Source organism: Castanea sativa, chromosome 1, assembly GCF_040712315.1.
Source record: "Castanea sativa cultivar Marrone di Chiusa Pesio chromosome 1, ASM4071231v1".
In the NCBI taxonomy this organism is placed as follows: domain Eukaryota; kingdom Viridiplantae; phylum Streptophyta; class Magnoliopsida; order Fagales; family Fagaceae; genus Castanea; species Castanea sativa.
This window is the reverse complement of record NC_134013.1, coordinates 23,755,081-23,772,357: the sequence shown is the minus strand read 5'-3', so window position 1 is coordinate 23,772,357 and position 17,277 is coordinate 23,755,081. Positions and strand designations below refer to the sequence as shown.

Below are 17,277 nucleotides of genomic sequence, written 5' to 3'. Positions count from 1 at the left end.
GAGCAAAAGGCCATGGGTTAGACAGAGGATTAAGGACACCCCCTAACTGGTGAATATTTAGAGCAAATCTCTGACATTGATCACATTTATTCACCACCAATACCCCTAGGTAAAGGCCCTATGAGACAGTTTCTTGCCCTCTGTAGGACTTCCACAAATTCCTTCATGTAACTCCTCCAAGAATGACTTTACTGCTTCAGGATGGACATATAGCAAGTATGACCCACGTTTGTACAACTTTTGATCCTTGGACAACAAAAAACGAGAAGCTTTCCTTCGCATCCTGTCTGCCTCTCTTTTCTCTTCAGGCAAGGTACCTTCCTTGAGGAACAGAACTATGGAATCCATCCAACTAGGCCCTACTCTAATCTGATGAGTTTGGATCTTCTCCTTCTTCGCTTCAACAGGTTTATATAAATCTTCAACCAAGATAACCTAGGGTAAACCTTGTTCTAAGGAAGTTGCCAAAGTGGCAAGAGAGTCAGCATGTGTATTTCTACTCCTTGGGATTTGCTGTAAAGTGAAAGATTCAAAACCTGATTGCAAGTGCCTAGCTTGGCTTAAATATTCTTGCATTCTCAAATCTCTAGCTTCCAACTCTCCTTTTACTTGGCCGACCACCAACCTCAAATCTGAAAATATATCTACTGCCTTTTCTCCCATTTTTTGGACCATAGCCATCCTTACCAACAAAACTTCATACTAGGCCTCATTGTTTGTGGCCACGAAACCTAACCTTAAAGATTCTCAATAGTAATCTTTTCTAGGGACACCACAATTAGTCCCACCCTAGATTCTCTCAAGTTAGCTGCACTATCCATGTACAATTTCCAAGGTAAAGGTCCTTGTAGAAAGATTGACTCGACTGGTTTTCTTCCCAAGTTTTGCTTCTTGCCTTCCTTTTGTTGAAGACTTAGTAAATTCTGCCACCAAATCTGCAAGAACCTGACCCTTAATAGAGGTTTGAGGCATATACTTGATATAAAAAGCTCCTAAAATAGTTCCCCACTTGGCAATCTTTCCTATGTAATTAGCTTTTCGAAGTAACGATTGAATAGGAAATTGGGTTAAACCACAGCTGTATGAGCTTGGAAGTAATGAGAAAGTTTTCCTGTAACATGTACCACTGCCAAGATAGCCTCTCCAATGGCAGGTAACAAACCTCTATCTCATGTAATAAGTTGCACACGTAATAAATTGGCCGTTATACGCCATTGTCCACCCTTATCAATACTAAGCTCACTGTATGAGAGGCCACAACAATATAGGCAAAAAGAACCTCTTCCTCTTCGGGCCTAGACATAATGGGTGGCCAAGAAAGATATTCCTTTAACTGCTGAAAGACCAAGACACATTCTTCAGTTCACTCAAATCCCTTCTTTAGTCCACTCAAATCCCTTCCACTTGTGTAACAACTAGAAGAAAGGCTTTTGTCTACTGACCGAGAAATGAATCAGTTCAAATCAGTAGTCATTCCTGTCAACTTCTGGACCTCTTTGGGATTTTGAGGAGGCTGTAGATTGTTAATTGTTAAGAACCTAAAGATTCCTAATGGGGTTGGGTATGAATTGTAAGGGGATTGATAGGAATTGTAGGGAAATTGACTTAATTTGAGGTAGTCACCCTCCATAGACAAATAAAGAGATTAAAGAGAGAGAGAGAGAGAGAGAGAGAAATGCACTAATGCACTAAGAAATTGATTTATTCTTCAATTCATATCTAATGTTGAATTACAATCGTGTATTTATAGAGGACTAGCTCTAATGTTATTGGCCTACATGGCTTAAGATAATTGGCTAGTTAATTCAACATGTGCTCTATGAATTAAGTCATGTGTTAAATGAGATGCATGTGCTCAAATCTTAACTTACTCATCCTAATTCTAATCTCAACCAACTAGCTAACTACCTATCTAAAGGGATTACAACAATTATTTCATATTCCTAACAATAATTGCCTTAATCTGATTAGGGTTGACTTCAATTCCATGATGAGTGACTATATAACCAAGAAATTTGCCCAAACCCATGCCAAAAGAATACTTAGAAGCATTAAGACATAGTTTATACTTTCTCAGTATTTCAAAAATATTTCCGAGGTCATTTACATGCTCGGACTCTACCTTATTCTTCACCACCATATCATCTTTGTAGACCTTAATATTTTTGCCAAGTTGAGGCTCAAACATCCTAGTCATCATCCTCTAATAAGTTGATCCCGCATTCTTTAATCCAAAGGGCATCACTTTGTAGTTGTAATTTTCAATAGGTGTAACAAAAGCTGTCTTTTCTTGATCATCCAAAGCCAAAGGTATTTGAAGGTATCCCTGAAAGGCATCCAAGAAGCTCATCCGAGGATGTTCGACTGTTGCATCCACCAATTGGTCTATCCGAGATATTAGGAAGGGGTCTTTTGGGCAAGCTTTGTTTAGGTCCGTGAAGTCCACACATACTCGCCACTTCCCATTCTTCTTCTTTACCACCACAGTATTGGCCAATCATTCAGGATAAAACACTTTTTTTTATTGCCCTTGCCTGCTTAAGTTTGATCACCTCCTCATTGACAGCATCAGAATGTTTTTTAGAAGAGCGCCGAGGTGGTTGCTTCTTAGGAGTAACAGATGGATTAACATTCAGATGATGGCAAATAAAATCTAGATCCACCCTAGGAGCTTTATAAGCACTCCATGCAAACACATCAACATTTTTTTCTGAGGAAAAACAATCAACTCTTTCTTCTACCGAGAAGGTAGCTATACCCCTACCTGGAAGAACTTCTCCTCATCATCACCAATAACAATTTTTTTCCAAACCTTCACACTATGCCCCCTTTTGCCACCACATCTGTGGACAACACTGTTCCCTTTGATGGCTACAAACTCTCCTCAGTAGGGGTTGATGACTCACTTCCAGTCTGATGCCTAATTGCGGCCACTAAACACTGCCTGGCCATAGATTGACTCCCGATCAGCTCCTTAACTTGATCTCTTGATGGATACTTCACCTTCAAATACAAGGTGGAAGAAACAATCCCCATGGCATGAAACCAAAGTCTTGCCATAATAGTAGTGTAGGGGGAATACACATCCACTACAATGAAATCCACTTCCACGACTTCTGACCCTGCCTGAACAGGAAATCTAATTTGAGCTTTCAGGATGACTGTTTTTCCATCAAATCCTACCAAAGGAGAATCATAACAAGCCAAGTCCTCAGGTCTTAACTTGAGCCCCTTATACAGATTAGGGTACATGATTTCTGTCCCGTTGCCTTGGTCTACCAACACTCTCTTCACATCATACCCTCCAATCCTGAGTGTAACCACCAGAGCATCATCATATGGCTGCAAGGTCCCAACCTTATCTTCATCAGAAAAGCACAAAGCTAGTCGGCACTCGATTTTACTCCTTTTGGGGTCATGCGCTAGGTCTTCCGTAAATGGTCGGGCTATGGACATTACCCTAGATGGATGGGAACCATTCCTTCTTGGAGCAGTGAAAATAACACTAATTGTCCCCAAAGGCGGTCTTAAAAAAGCATTTCTTTAATATCCCAATCCTACCTGGCTCCCCTGCCCATTGGGCTGATACATGAACTGTTTTAACTTCCCAATTTTAACCAACTCATCCAGATGGTCCCGCAAGGTCCTACATTCCTCTGTAGTATGTCATTGGTCCTAATGGTACTGCCAATGAAGACTTTGGTTGTGCTTCGTGGGGTTTTCACCCATCTTATTTGGCCATTTGAAGTATGACTCATTCTTTATTTTTTTTCTTCAGAATTTGATGCAAAGGCTCCCTGAACACAGTGCTAACCACTTGGGTAGTTGCAGATCCCGTATGCCCAGTGAAATCTCTTTTGGGCCGACTGTTATTGTACCTTTCCAACCTGAAATCCCCTCAGCCTTGGAGAACTACTTTGGCCTTACCCTTTCCTTGATGTTGGTCCTCCTCGACCTGCTTATACTTATCAATACAATCCATAAGCTGGCATACACTCCTAGTAGGCTTTCTAGTTAAAGACTTCCTCAAATCATGCTCAACAGTCAAATCTACCTTGAAAGTCTTTATTGCCACATCATCATAATTTCCGTCTATCTTATTGAACATCTCCTAGTACCTATATGAGTACGTTCTCAAGGTCTATCCCTTTTGCATGGCCATGGACAACAGAAAATCTAAGGGACGAGGAGCCTTGCAATAAGTAATAAAACGGGCCCCAAAAACCCTGGTAAGCTCCTGAAAGGAGTTGATTGAACTTTCCTTCAGATTATAAAACCATCTCATCGCCATTGGTCCTAGGCTAGATGGGAACACCCTACACATTAATGCTTCATTCCTTGAGTAAACAACCATTCTTTGATTGAAATGACTGACATGTTCCATAAGGTCTGTCCTACCATTATTGGTAAACGTGGGCTGAGTAAATCGCCGAGGAAGTTTCCCTCCCTCAATCCTTCACGTAAATGGTGACTTAGAAAACTGGTGCAAGACGCGGCTCATAGCATTATTACCCAGGCCTCCGTGAGATGGACTTCTGCTTCTCTGCCTATAACGATGCTTATCATCACACATGAAAAATTCACTAAAGGGAGTCCTTGATCTGGGCATATAGCTAACATCATTATCATCATCGAAGGAAGGTTCTGAGCTTGAAGGAGTACTTCTTTGTCGCTTACGACATAATTTTCTCCATAAGTGGTCAATCTCCAACTGCATGTTCCTGATGCTTTCCCCCTGGGACACATGACTCCCACTTCTAGAATGACTCATACTTGTCTGAGTGGTGTGTACACTAACTTCACGGTCTCTCCTCCACTCAAGACTAAGGAAATGATCTTGACGTTGAGACCCCCACAGACTCTTCACGATTTGGCCCTAAACCCACCATGGTTACATGATGAACACAAGAATGTTCAATTTCCCACAGATGATGCCAATTGTTAGGACACATTTTACTTGGAAAGCCCAAAAGGTGAAAAGGACTTAGGCCCAAAGAACACAAAATAATGAATTTATAGAGAGTGGGCTAAAAACTGAACTTCAAGGTATTGGATAGCAATCATACACTACAACAAACTTGAGTTTTTTCAACATTTTTTTATCTACTGTTACTAAAAAATGTTAATAAAACCCCTAAATTTCTACAGTTGTACTCAACTGTTGATAAAAATAAGGAAATTAACCATACTTATTTCCGCAATTGGCACAACTGTTGAAACAAGTGTCAAAAAAAAATTAAATAAAAGTTTTATCCACAGGCTTGATGAATGTAGGAAGATAAACTACATCTTTTATCTACGGTTGTCAGTGTTGAAAATTAGAAACACAGAACTTATATAAAGCTACAGAACAAATCAAAGTTTTATAGATAGCTCTCACAGTTTCTCATTTCTCTCTAGTAGCTCAAATCTCTCTCACACAAAACTTAGAAATTTCAAAGCCAATTTCATAGCTCTCAATCATGGAAATTTCAAAGCTCTAGGTCATGGCAATTGCATAGCTATTGGTCTCTTAATGCGGTGGCTCTGTCTCATCGTCACTCACAAAATCGAAGTCGAAGTCTTCTGTCAACTCCTCTACTCTTCGCCTACCTCATCTAATCTCCCCCAATTTTCTAGGGTTTCAAGCTCAATCGCCACTGTGACACGAAGATCATTTTGCCTGATTTGTCTTGATTCTTCAATGGAGGAAAATTCGGTGCGTTTTCATGTTTTGTTTATAAATTGTAATGTTTGGTTCCTGGGAAAATTTTAGGGTGAATATTTAAATTCTCCCTCACTTCCTCTCTTTCCCCAAACCCCCAAGGTTCCCTCTCTCTCTCCCTCTTCCTATGTATATGCCTATATATAGGTTTTTGTATCTTTCTTAGATGGCTTTGTGTTTTGTTTCAGAGTCTACTACAAAGGATGGTCAAGCTAATAAAGTAAGTTTCTTCTAATTTTTGTTCTTTGATCTATAATTAATCCTAAGTTTCAATTATTCTTATTATTATTATTAATTGGAATTCTATAGTGTTCACTTATTTTCTGCCAAATTAGTGATCATAATAGTTTTTTTGTTGTTGTTAATTTATAGTGATTGGTTGATATTGCAGTGTGCTTTATGGCTTGTTTTTGTTCCCATCAAATGTGCTTTAATAATGAATTTTGTTAATTTTTATGAAATAATTCTTGAGATTGAATATGTAGAAGGATATTCTTACCATTTAATTATCAGCATAAGTGCAATATATGGTACTAAGCATTGAGAATGAAACTAACATGCATTTTTTTTTATACTAACTTGCATTTTTTATATTAGATACTCTGTTTTTTGTTGGCTGAATAACGAATTCATGTTTCCAATGGTAATGATGGTTGTAGAATGTAAACTTTGTATCTTGAGTTAGATGATGGTTCAAACTGTGAGAGATTTATGATAGGTTTTTGTTTAGAAAACACAGGTGTGATACTTCCCTTGAAAGCTAAATCCTTTTTAGACACTTTATTAATCCTTGGAAGCTTCATTGCCTATGCAAGAATCCGAAAACGCATTATGAATAGCAGGTTATTGATGACTGACTATCTATTTTGAGTTGTTATTGTACAATCAATGGATGGTTGACTTGTTCTTTTTTATTATTATTATAGGGACCCTGTTATTCATTCCCTAAGCCCATAGTAATTTTCCTATAAACTCTAATTCATCTTATCAAGCTTTTAGTTCTTCTAAACAATTCAGATTTTGTCTTGATTAGTTATGTTTGATAAATTTACAGAAACCCCGTTCAAAGGATAGATCTGACTCAAGAACTAATGCCATGAATGATGGAGGTAATGATGCTACTTTGATTGTTTTTAGCAGGTGAGATTGAATTTATTAATGTAATTGTTCCAGCAGTTTTTTCACTATTTGTGAGATTGAAAGCTAGAACGTGTGTGAGTTCAAATTACAAGTGCTTAGTAAGTTCATTTGCCTTTTAATTTGTGTTATGTCTCTTTGCCATATTCACATGAAGTGGGTTTTGATGTTGTGATTGCATCTAAGTGGGTATTAGCTTGTTTTAGTTTTCATTTCTTGAATGTGCGTTGTAGCTGTCAATATATTTAAACACAATCAACAACTCTAGCATAGGTAGTTCTATAAATGGTCTTACCAATACCAAAACCAAAGAATTTGGATAAGAAAAGAAGAACAAGGAGAAAAGCCTTAACAGTTCTCTGTCAGTTTGCCATTTAGCACTTTATTACTTTCTATGTATGTAGAAATGACAAGAAAAATAAAATCATTGGTTGATCACTAGGTTAAATTTGTTGATCACTTAGAATTAGAATTTAGAAGAAAGGGGTTTTCAATGGCTCTAGTGCTAAGTAGAGGCCTAACTACTGCTTCTCTTGCTTCACTTCCTTCATCCTCCTCATTTTTATTGAGAAACAACAACAGGAACAGGGTTTTAAATCTCACAACTGCCTTTGTGCCACAAAATGGTCTCAAAAAGCGCTTTTCTTCTTCTGGGTTGAAGTGGAAGTATGAGAGAAGAAACCACCGGTTTGCGTTGCAGTGCGAGGTTGCCGCTATGGCCGAGAAAGAGGCAGCCGACACTTCCGGTGAGAAATTTGAGTACCAAGCTGAGGTCCGTCTCTTTTTCATTTTCCCTTTCAATTTCGTATATCCTCTTTGCTTGTTTCTGACTGAATAACATATATAATATAGGGATATCAAAGTTTCAAAAGTAGAGTCTTTTATTCTTACTGCTACAACTCTATCCGATAACTTCCACTTGTTGTTTCTTCTTACCAATATAATTGATTTTTTGCACTCAAATTCTGTTTCTTCTTATCCTTCTTTTTAAAAAAATGAATATCAAAATTCGATTTTTTTAGTTGTTTCTTTTTCTTTTGCTTTTTCATCTTTGCACTATTATGATCACTATATTGTATCTACCAAGCTGTGTGTAACCAATTCTTGTGAAGATGCCAGACAAAGTATAAGAATGGCCCGCCAGAAGGTATGGCAGTAATTTTATTCTTCTTTATGTTTAGATTTCAAGAGTATTATTAAACAATGTTTATACTTGCTCCCCCTGCTGTTCAAACATAAAAAAGAATGAGGAATGAGGTTGTTATGGTCATTTGAGCATCATGTCTATATCACTGTGTGCTTCGGTGGCAGGTTTATATCTTGTTAAATAGCCTATCTCATTTCAAAAATATCAATTCTTCACTCCCTTACTGTCTTTCATCCTAGAATCATCAAGCACTAGCTAGCCAAAAGTTGGTTTGGTGGAGGAAGTGAAGAATTGGTTGACCTTAACTCTTTATTTTCTGATATAAGAACTATATCATACTTGACAGCTCAATTGGTCTCAAGTGTGATTTTGCTGTTCCACTGGTTTGTGAAAAATTATTACAATTGAGGTCTAGATGATTCACATTTATTTATCTGGCACCTTAGTTTTAGTGGATGATCTAAAAAATTTTAGTAGACAATGTCTAGCTTCTTAGGTGTCTAGCATGGTGAGCTCATAATAAAATGTACTGTGGTAAGTATTAAAGTGAAAAACACTGTTAGTAGCATTGTGCGGCAACAAGACTAGGAGTGCCATTATAGACAGGGATAATGATTGATTCTATGCATTGTTGTGAAATGGTCCAGTGTTTTTAATGTTTATTGTGCCTAAGCAGATTGTTTGTTGGTTTTACAGGCAATGGATACGGCAAAGAAATTATATTCACATGCCCCGAAGGATGATGTAAAAAAATTGGAGAAGGAAGTGAGTTCTAAGCTAGTTGGAGTTAACATATGCAGTAAACTTCGCACTTTTTGCAAGCCTCAAAAGAACTTAGTGATTAATGGGATCTCATGCGCGTTGAAGAGGACCCGGCTATAGATGTCTGGATTGTAGATGTGAGTCACTAAGTTTTTAAAATTTCCAATGAATTGGTCTTGAAGTGTAAAGGTTATAAGAATCTTTTATTTTGAAAGGTAGATGAACAATGTAAATTTAAGAGTGTAAAGGGCAGTAGGCAGAGTAGTTGAGTTGTATTGCATTTTATAGTTTGTTTCAGGTTATTAAATTTTGATTAATGTGAAAGAGTGCATCTAAATTTTTTTTTTTAACAAGAAAATACTTATTTCAACGGTTGGGTGCCTGTGGATAAAAGTAATAAGCAAACTTTAATCTACATTTATGTTTATATATTTCAACGGTTATTGACCGTTGATAAATGTGTAATACTTTTTTCAACGGTTGCATAGGTCGTAGAAAAATGTTTTTAACATGGTTTTTAGTAACAGTTCTCTACGGTCATTCCAACCGATGAAAATATTTTTTTCGACGGTTTTTAATACTTTTTTCGAAGGTTTCAACCGTTGAAAATAGCCAAGTTGCTTGTAGTGATAGTAGGATAAATGATACTTGAAAGCAAGAATAAGCAGTTCAATGCAAAGAAAATCCTCCTCAGCAAAGTCCGAGGATGGTTGTTCTTATATATTTCTCTCAAACTTAAATACAATTACAATTATTGAGTGTACAGTGATTTCTCTCTTTTTAGATTATTTGATGATCCCCTTATAATGAGGATTTCCTTCTTTATATTCACTCTTCACTTCATCTCAACCTTCCACGTATAGACTAGATTGCTGGCTTTGATACTTGTCCCATCAGCACCTTCTTGAAGTCTTCATGGATAGCTATAAGGCTAGAGATTACTGTTCAGGTATCACCTTCACATTAATACGACCGGAGAGTTAGTTGCAAGACATTCAATGCATTAGTAGCAGCTTTTCTCTTAGATATTTCTCATCGTTCCTTTGTCTTATTCCCTTCTGATTCTTATCATTGCCAACATAATCATCTGGTGTCTTGTCCTTAATGAAAGGTTGGATCATTGACCTCTACTCTGCTTAGCCGAGGAGATATTTCTCCTTAGACTTCATTCTCACTCTTTTACTACCAGACTTCCTTCATAGCTTGCTAATTTGTACATCCTCGCTAATGGACCTGTCCTTGGACGACTTAATGTCCTCGGACATGGCCCAATATCCTTTTTTGGGTCATTTATCCCTACATTACCATTTTTCATTTATTATTGTTTGGATTAATAAGTAACATGTTGTGAAATTAGATGTGTTTAGATAAGAAAATCCTAAAAATTTAGAGCGACCTCGTATGAAAAAACAAAGTTTCTCTCCAAACTAGTTTGGAGAGAAATCTTACAAACTCATCATATATCTTTATATTGATTGTGAATTTTGAAAATCTAACCATTAGATTACATGTTTTTATTACATCCTCAATGCTTACAAAATTTCAAGAAGATCAAAGATCAATTGCTATGTTATCAAATACATATTATAATTTTAAGTTTTTGTGATCTAAAGTTATATATAAAAAATAAGTTAATTGATCAAATAGTAAATAATATCTAATTTGAACAAAATTTGATACATATATTAAATTTGATATACATATTAAGAATATAAAAAATATAATATTTAACAAAAAAAATATAAAATTTCTATTTGAACTAGTCTAAAAAGAAACTTTATTTGGTACGAAAAGTACGCGTGTGATCTGGTGTGATATAAATTTCCCCGAAGTGCACAAAGTTGTCCTCTTCCAAGTGAGGGACGGGTCACAAGGTGCGTATCCAAGATATACATGATGGAAAAGGAAGGACAAAAAGAGAGAGAGGATCAGGAAAAGAAAACGACGAAAGACGTTATCTGCACACAGCAGTGACGACCACTCGCTCACTCCCTTCACTCCAGGCCCGCCACGTGTCTTCCGAAACTTCCGTTGACAGCAGATGTGAGATAGCCCCATCATCTCATCTACACTCAGATTCCTTTTCTTGCGTACCTCTTTCTCTGCCCACACTTAAAATATATATATATATATATATATATATATATATATATAGACGCTGAGTTTGACCTCGAACCGAGCACCAAGGTGTTTAGAGAAGAGAGAAGAGAAAGGAAAAGGTTGGGGGAAAATGGATCACGCGGCGGAGGCAAACAGGACGGACTTGATGACAATAACAAGGTTCGTGCTGAATGAGCAGTCGAGGCACCCAGAGTCACGCGGCGATTTCACCATCTTGCTTAGTAACATTGTTCTCGGCTGCAAGTTCGTCTGCACTGCTGTCAACAAGGTCTCTCTCTCTCCTTATTCATCTTTCTCTTTTTAATTCTTTTGCTAGATGACATATAAGACGCGGAGTCTTCATACCTGCATGGATTTCTCAACCTATCCATTGCCAATAATGCCATTACGGACATAATTTTGTTTTTCCTATGTTGTCCAAAGCTCTTCGACCGCTTGACTATGTATTTTCTTATGACTCTGTCTAAGATGATTAGAAGTTTTTGATAAAACCCAGGGTAGAACTCACCCTTCAATACCCATAAATTATTTTAATCTAGCCTCTAGGTAGCTCCTCCAAGATTTGACCACGAAGAGCTACTTCCAATTACTCAATACCAGATGATACAAGCTCATGGTTCAATTAGCTTGGAAGGAGAGGGTGGCCAAAAGCTTATAAACACGTGGTTAAACTTATTCTTAATTCATGTGGCAGTTTTGAATCTAGAAAATGGTGGATTTCACAGGGCCTTAGGAAACACTAAAAAAATGATTTATTATTTTGTGAAACATGTTGCAAACCTAACTCACTCCCCCCCTTGTATAAGAGGGTTGTTGCATATAATGATTATACATAATACCACCTCCACTATACCAGCCCTTGGTGTTACTAGATAATGACTTCCTTTTATATTTGTTCATTTTTACATTTATTTTTATAAAATTCTCAACCTATTCATCTTCTATCTCGGACCAAAATTTGCGACGATAAGAGAGCGGGAGGTGGGGTGTTGAAGTTTACATTGGTTCTACTTGTGATTATTGACAGTAAACGTTGTTTTGTGCAGGCAGGTCTTGCCAAACTCATTGGACTTGCTGGAGAGACCAATGTTCAGGCAAGTAATATATATGCTCTGTTTGGGGCGATAATGTTTTTCAGAAAATGAGTTGTTTTCCAAAAAGTATTTTTTTATAAAAGTATCTTATTTTCCCATGTTTGTTGTTGAAAAACAATTTCTTAACTTCCTTCATTTAGTGTTCGTTTGGCAAAAATTGTTTTTGCCAACTTATTTTACTATCCAGCTTATTTTTGTTGAGGTCTACTGCATTTTTTGGTACTATTTATGGGTTCTACTGTACTATTTCAGCTAATTTTTACTTTTATCTATAGTACTTTCAGTAAAAAGTTTTCAATTTAAGCAAAATAAGCGGATCCCAAATAGAGTTATTTTCCAAAAAAATTTAGTGAAAATCAATCTCTAAAAATAAACCATACTTTTTGAATTGACTAAAGATATTTTTCCTTTTGACTCATTTTTTCGGATACTACCAAACACTGGAACACAAGGAAAACTGTCTTTAAATAATGTTTTCCATCGAAACAAACAGAAATATCTATTTAGAAATCATCTTGTCATTTTTCTATGACCGTTTTCATTTTCAATTTTTGATTTTCATATGCCTGGTTTTGTCATTGTTATATGTTCCTTATTATCATATTTATATGAGGTTTTTGTTCCTTAATAACACTAGGGCGAAGAGCAAAAGAAACTAGATGTACTTTCAAATGACGTTTTCGTCAAGGCTCTGATAAGCAGTGGCCGAACAGTAAGTCACTGGAAGATCGTTGATGCTTTTTAACTGAACTGATAATGATTTCTGAGAGTTTGGTTCTTCTTCCAGTGCATCCTTGTATCAGAAGAGGATGAACAAGCAACATTTGTGGAGCCATCTAAGCGCGGAAGGTGTTTGCTGTTGCTCTCTGTTATACACCTGTTCAGGAGTTTATATTTCTTTAAATTGTTTGGGATTCAGATTTAAGACTTTATGTAAATTTATCTTAAAATACTTTTTAATAATACAGGTATGCTGTCGTTTTTGATCCACTGGATGGATCCTCCAACATTGATTGCGGAGTTTCAATTGGAACTGTATGACTCCTCATCCCGAGATATGTTTAATGCTTATTATGATGAATTCATCAGCTGATTTTTACTTGAAGTGATTATTGATCCACAATCAATAACTTGAAATTGCAGTAACTTATTGAATGCCTTCTCTTTCATCTAGATCTTTGGGATTTATATGGTGAAAGATAGTATTGAACCAACTCTAGATGAGGTTTTGCAACCTGGGAAGAATATGGTGGCAGCAGGCTATTGCATGTATGGGAGCTCTTGCACGGTACAAATCTGTTGAACCTTTACTTTTCTAACTTTTACCCTCAAATTTTACTTTTGGTGACACAATGGAAGACCATTTGGCTTGGACACCAAAATAAATGCTAGCTTAAATTTGAATTGCCATTGATGTAATTTTATGATGATTGAGGATCATGTGGGATTATGCTTATGGTTTAATTCCTTATTGATTTTCCTGTAAGCCTTTTTTTTCTTTTTTCTTTTTTCCTTTATTTATTTATTTCTATTCTATTTTCCTCTCCCAGTTTTCTTTTGAACTTGTGCTGCATCACCATTCCAATTGGAACAATTGGCTCTTTCATTACTGTATTGATGTATATTAGAATGAACTAAAAACTTTTCATTGAATCTTTTTTAATGATGGATGTATCAAATAATGTAACTTTCTTTATTTGCATCTAGACTTTAAGTTTGTTATGTCATTCTATTAACTTGGGAACATAATTTATTTCTCAGTTTGTGTTAAGCACTGGAGCTGGCGTTAATGGCTTCACCCTTGATCCATCTCTTGGGGAGTTCATTCTAACCCACCCAGACATCAAGGTATATATATGTTATTGGAATTATCAGATATATCACATAAAGCATTCTGTTCTGTATAAATGCTACCTTGGAATCTGGATGTTCCCATATCAAGAGTAAATTTGCTTTCTTTTGTCTCTTTATTGTTTACAATATGCTGATCCTAAATGTCTGTACTTAGTATTCTGACAGAATTGGCTTCAGGATGATCATGCATGTGTTCTTTCTTAAATGGAAGAGGGCTCAATATTTTAATTCACTTATATGTTACAAGGGAAACGTATTGGCTTTGTATATAGCATCTCTGGTTTATTTTGGAGTATCTAGAACTTGTATGTCATATGCCCTTCTCCACAGATTCCAAAGAAAGGAAAGATTTATTCAGTAAACGAAGGAAATGCTAAGAACTGGGATGGTCCAACAGCTAAGTATGTTGAATTCAATAATATGCCTTGTTTCTTTATTTGGTTCGTTAGTGATTTTGTGACCTCTCCTCTTTTTCTCTTATTTTTCTTTGATTTTTGTTTTTTTTGGGGGACTTAGGTATGTGGAAAGGTGCAAGTTTCCAAAAGATGGTTCTTCACCAAAGTGTCTAAGATACATTGGAAGGTATCATGGTTATAAAGCTAGCAACTAAATATTTCCAGGTGTTGAATGTTTTCTGATATTAGGTTCTTGGCTTGCAGCAATTAATTTAATGGTAGGTATTGCCATCTAGCAGTTTCTAATCATTTATGGATAATGGAGTATATTCTATGTAGGCAGTGGTTATATAGGATAATTAGTAATATTTTTGCGTACAGACACTGAACTAGTGTTTCTGCTGACCAAAAAAAGAAAAGAAAAGAAAAGAAATAAAATTCATAGGTGGCTTCGTTAAAGATTTCTTGCCATGCTTAGCTATTACAGATACATGTACTTCTTAGAGTTCATCATTAACTTTTAAAGTTGGAAACATCCATTTAAGATAATTTTCCCTCTTTTTTACTCCTCACAGTTATATTTTATTTGATCACATTCTCTTGTCATAAATATCAAAATGTATAGCCTCTTCAGCGAAGATAGGGCTATCAATTTTTGGCCATTTAATGTGTAACAAACAACTAATCCACCCTCTTCTGGTGCACAGTCTGAAGTTTCTTTAGTAAATCACCTTGCAATAAAAGGTAGTGTAACTTGGTCTTGAATTGAATACCATCACAGCAGGTTCAGGTTGGGTACATACAATGCTCACACCAACCCCAATATCTTTTTCTTCCACCCTTGAAAACAAGACAAATTTTCAAAAATTTCAAAGAATAATGTGGGACATGCCTTTTTTTTTTTTTTTTGTGGCAATTGGTTGATTAGAGAACACCACAATAGTTATTAAAGCTAAAGCATTTTCTCAAATTAAGGGGCCGTTTGGTATTAGAGTTTAAACACACGTTTTCAGTTTTTAAACAACATTACACGCATTTCCACACACTTTTTCATCCACATGTATTTCCAAAAAATACAAACAACGTTACTAGAACAACGTTTTTAAACGGCCCCTAAAAATCCAAGCAACTTTATACAGGGTTTCTTGGAGGCTTTTAGGCTTTATTAATTACACATTTATGACCACTCTTATGACTCTGAATTCAGTCTGAAATAATGATCATCTGCATATACTTGTATCTGAATTTTGTCTGCAACTGATGCAATATAGATATAGATGGACCAAAAAAGAATTTGTTTGGTTTACATCCTGGTCACTTTCATCTCTTTCATAAAGTATTTTGTAGTTTCTGATAATATATTATGATGATGACAGCATGGTAGCTGATGTCCATCGCACATTACTCTATGGGGGTATCTTTTTGTATCCAGCTGACAAGAAGAGCCCAAATGGGAAACTGCGGTATGTGAGATATGGTTAGAGTAGTGGTTTTCATTATAAAGTCATTGGACCTTTCTGTTAGATCCTATAGCTTCAACTCATGAATCTGTGGTAAGGATTAATTTGATTTATGTGAACAGTGTTCTCTATGAAGTCTTTCCAATGTCATTCTTAATGGAACAAGCAGGAGGCCAGGCTTTCACCGGCAAGCAACGGGTATTGACTTGATAAACTTTCTTTATTGAACCTGACCTGACTCGTCAACAAATTAATACTTATTATAGATTACCGGCAAGCAACGGGTATTGACTTGTCAGCAAATTACTAATTATTATGGATTACCTAACTCTGAAAAATGTTCAAAGAACGTACACTGCCTATGTTATGCTTGGGCGGTAAGTAAGTCAACTAAGTTTGGAAGACCAGTAATTTTGAGTTTGAAAAGGCAGAAAGTTGGACCAATCATGAATTGCAAAGTATATATTTAATTTTTTATTTCATTTTCAACACAGAAAACTAGTACGTAATTTGATGTCTTTGAATCCAAAATTTGAGCCAAGTCCTTATAAAACTAGTACTTAATTTTCAAACCAAGTTTTTTAAGAAAAATATTTTTTATTTGTGCTCAAACCAATCAGTATCTAGTCTAGACAGACTGCATGTATATCCTAATTAGTGAGAAGTTGGGTTGATCCGTTGTACCAGACTGACTAAGTCCTTATATTACACCCCTTAAAATAATCCACCTTTTAGAAAATCCTTCTCTTAACTTTCAAGGAACCGTTGGGGCTAAAATCCAATGACGTGCATATACCTCTTTTACTAGAAGCTGATTGAGACTTGTTATCTTTGCAGGCGCTTGACTTGGTTCCAAAGGACATACATGAGCGATCTCCAATATTTCTTGGCAGCTATGAGGATGTTGAGGAAGTCAAAGCTCTTTATGCTGCTGAAGATAAGAAATAAATTCATAAGTTTTATTTTATTATTACCACCCACATAGCCTTAGCAATTTATGCAGTTACTCCAAAATCTTTGGGGTCTTCAATGCAAAATCAGGGTCTAGGCCAATTTAATCTTCCATCCATAAGATACTCTTTTTGAGGTTTCTTTGTAATGAGATGATACATTCTATTGATGGATAAATAAGGTCAAGTTAATATACTTAGCACCTCCAAATGCACAAAGTTCGATGATAACAATGACCATGTGGCATAGTAGCATTTGCCCCCTTCTGTGAGGCTTAAATCTGGAGTTTGAATCTACCCAATTACATAATGCTTGTTAGTCCGAATATAGAATGGATCCCTAGGCTCTTCGAGAAGGCAAAATCGATATGGAGGCTGTTCTAATATTTGCGAGAAGCATTATTTATGTGCACTGAAATAAAGGATGTTTTGTCCAACTTATTTAAAATTGACAAAAAAAATCCAATAATTGATTTGAATACCTAAAATCTAACACTCTACATCCTAATTTATGTCTCTTTCTCTGAGTTTAAAGAGCATGATTATTATTATTACTAGTCACTAATCCGTGCGATGCATAGAAAATCCAAAAATGAGTAAATAGGCATTTTGCAATAGTTTTTTTTTTTTTTTTTAAATGAAGAAACAATTTA

General features: G+C 36.1%; 2 protein-coding genes and 1 long non-coding RNA gene across 3 annotated transcripts; 2 read left to right on the top strand and 1 right to left on the bottom strand.

The window, feature by feature from the left end:
- Positions 1-2,871: 2,871 nt before the first annotated feature.
- On the bottom strand, positions 2,872-3,456 carry LOC142623227 (uncharacterized). Its single transcript, XM_075796628.1, has one exon. It carries the CDS (start codon positions 3,454-3,456, stop codon positions 2,872-2,874), a length of 585 nt encoding a protein of 194 aa, XP_075652743.1.
- Positions 3,457-5,333: 1,877 nt separating this feature from the next.
- LOC142610746 (uncharacterized) lies at positions 5,334-9,108 on the top strand. Its single transcript, XR_012839885.1, has 4 exons — positions 5,334-5,698; positions 5,893-5,924; positions 6,759-7,613; positions 8,685-9,108. It is a non-coding gene; the product is annotated as an uncharacterized LOC142610746 (long non-coding RNA).
- A 1,730-nt stretch (positions 9,109-10,838) lies between these two features.
- LOC142621604 (fructose-1,6-bisphosphatase, cytosolic) lies at positions 10,839-16,820 on the top strand. The gene is made up of 12 exons (XM_075794901.1): positions 10,839-11,139; positions 11,918-11,965; positions 12,603-12,677; positions 12,753-12,814; positions 12,934-13,000; positions 13,140-13,253; positions 13,727-13,813; positions 14,150-14,220; positions 14,336-14,401; positions 15,591-15,677; positions 15,797-15,872; positions 16,512-16,820. Exons 1-12 carry the CDS (start codon positions 10,981-10,983, stop codon positions 16,620-16,622), a joined length of 1,023 nt encoding a protein of 340 aa, XP_075651016.1. The 5' UTR covers positions 10,839-10,980; the 3' UTR covers positions 16,623-16,820.
- The last annotated feature ends 457 nt before the right edge of the window (positions 16,821-17,277 follow it).

Bases quoted from the DNA above. Each gene is read 5' to 3' on its own strand.
- LOC142623227 (XM_075796628.1), bottom strand. From the start codon at position 3,456: ATGTCCATAGCCCGACCATTTACGGAAGACCTAGCGCATGACCCCAAA.
- LOC142621604 (XM_075794901.1), top strand. From the start codon at position 10,981: ATGGATCACGCGGCGGAGGCAAACAGGACGGACTTGATGACAATAACA. The intron at 12,678-12,752 runs GTAAGTCACTGG...TTCTTCTTCCAG, and splicing joins TGATAAGCAGTGGCCGAACA to TGCATCCTTGTATCAGAAGA. The intron at 14,402-15,590 runs GTATCATGGTTA...TGATGATGACAG, and splicing joins TGTCTAAGATACATTGGAAG to CATGGTAGCTGATGTCCATC.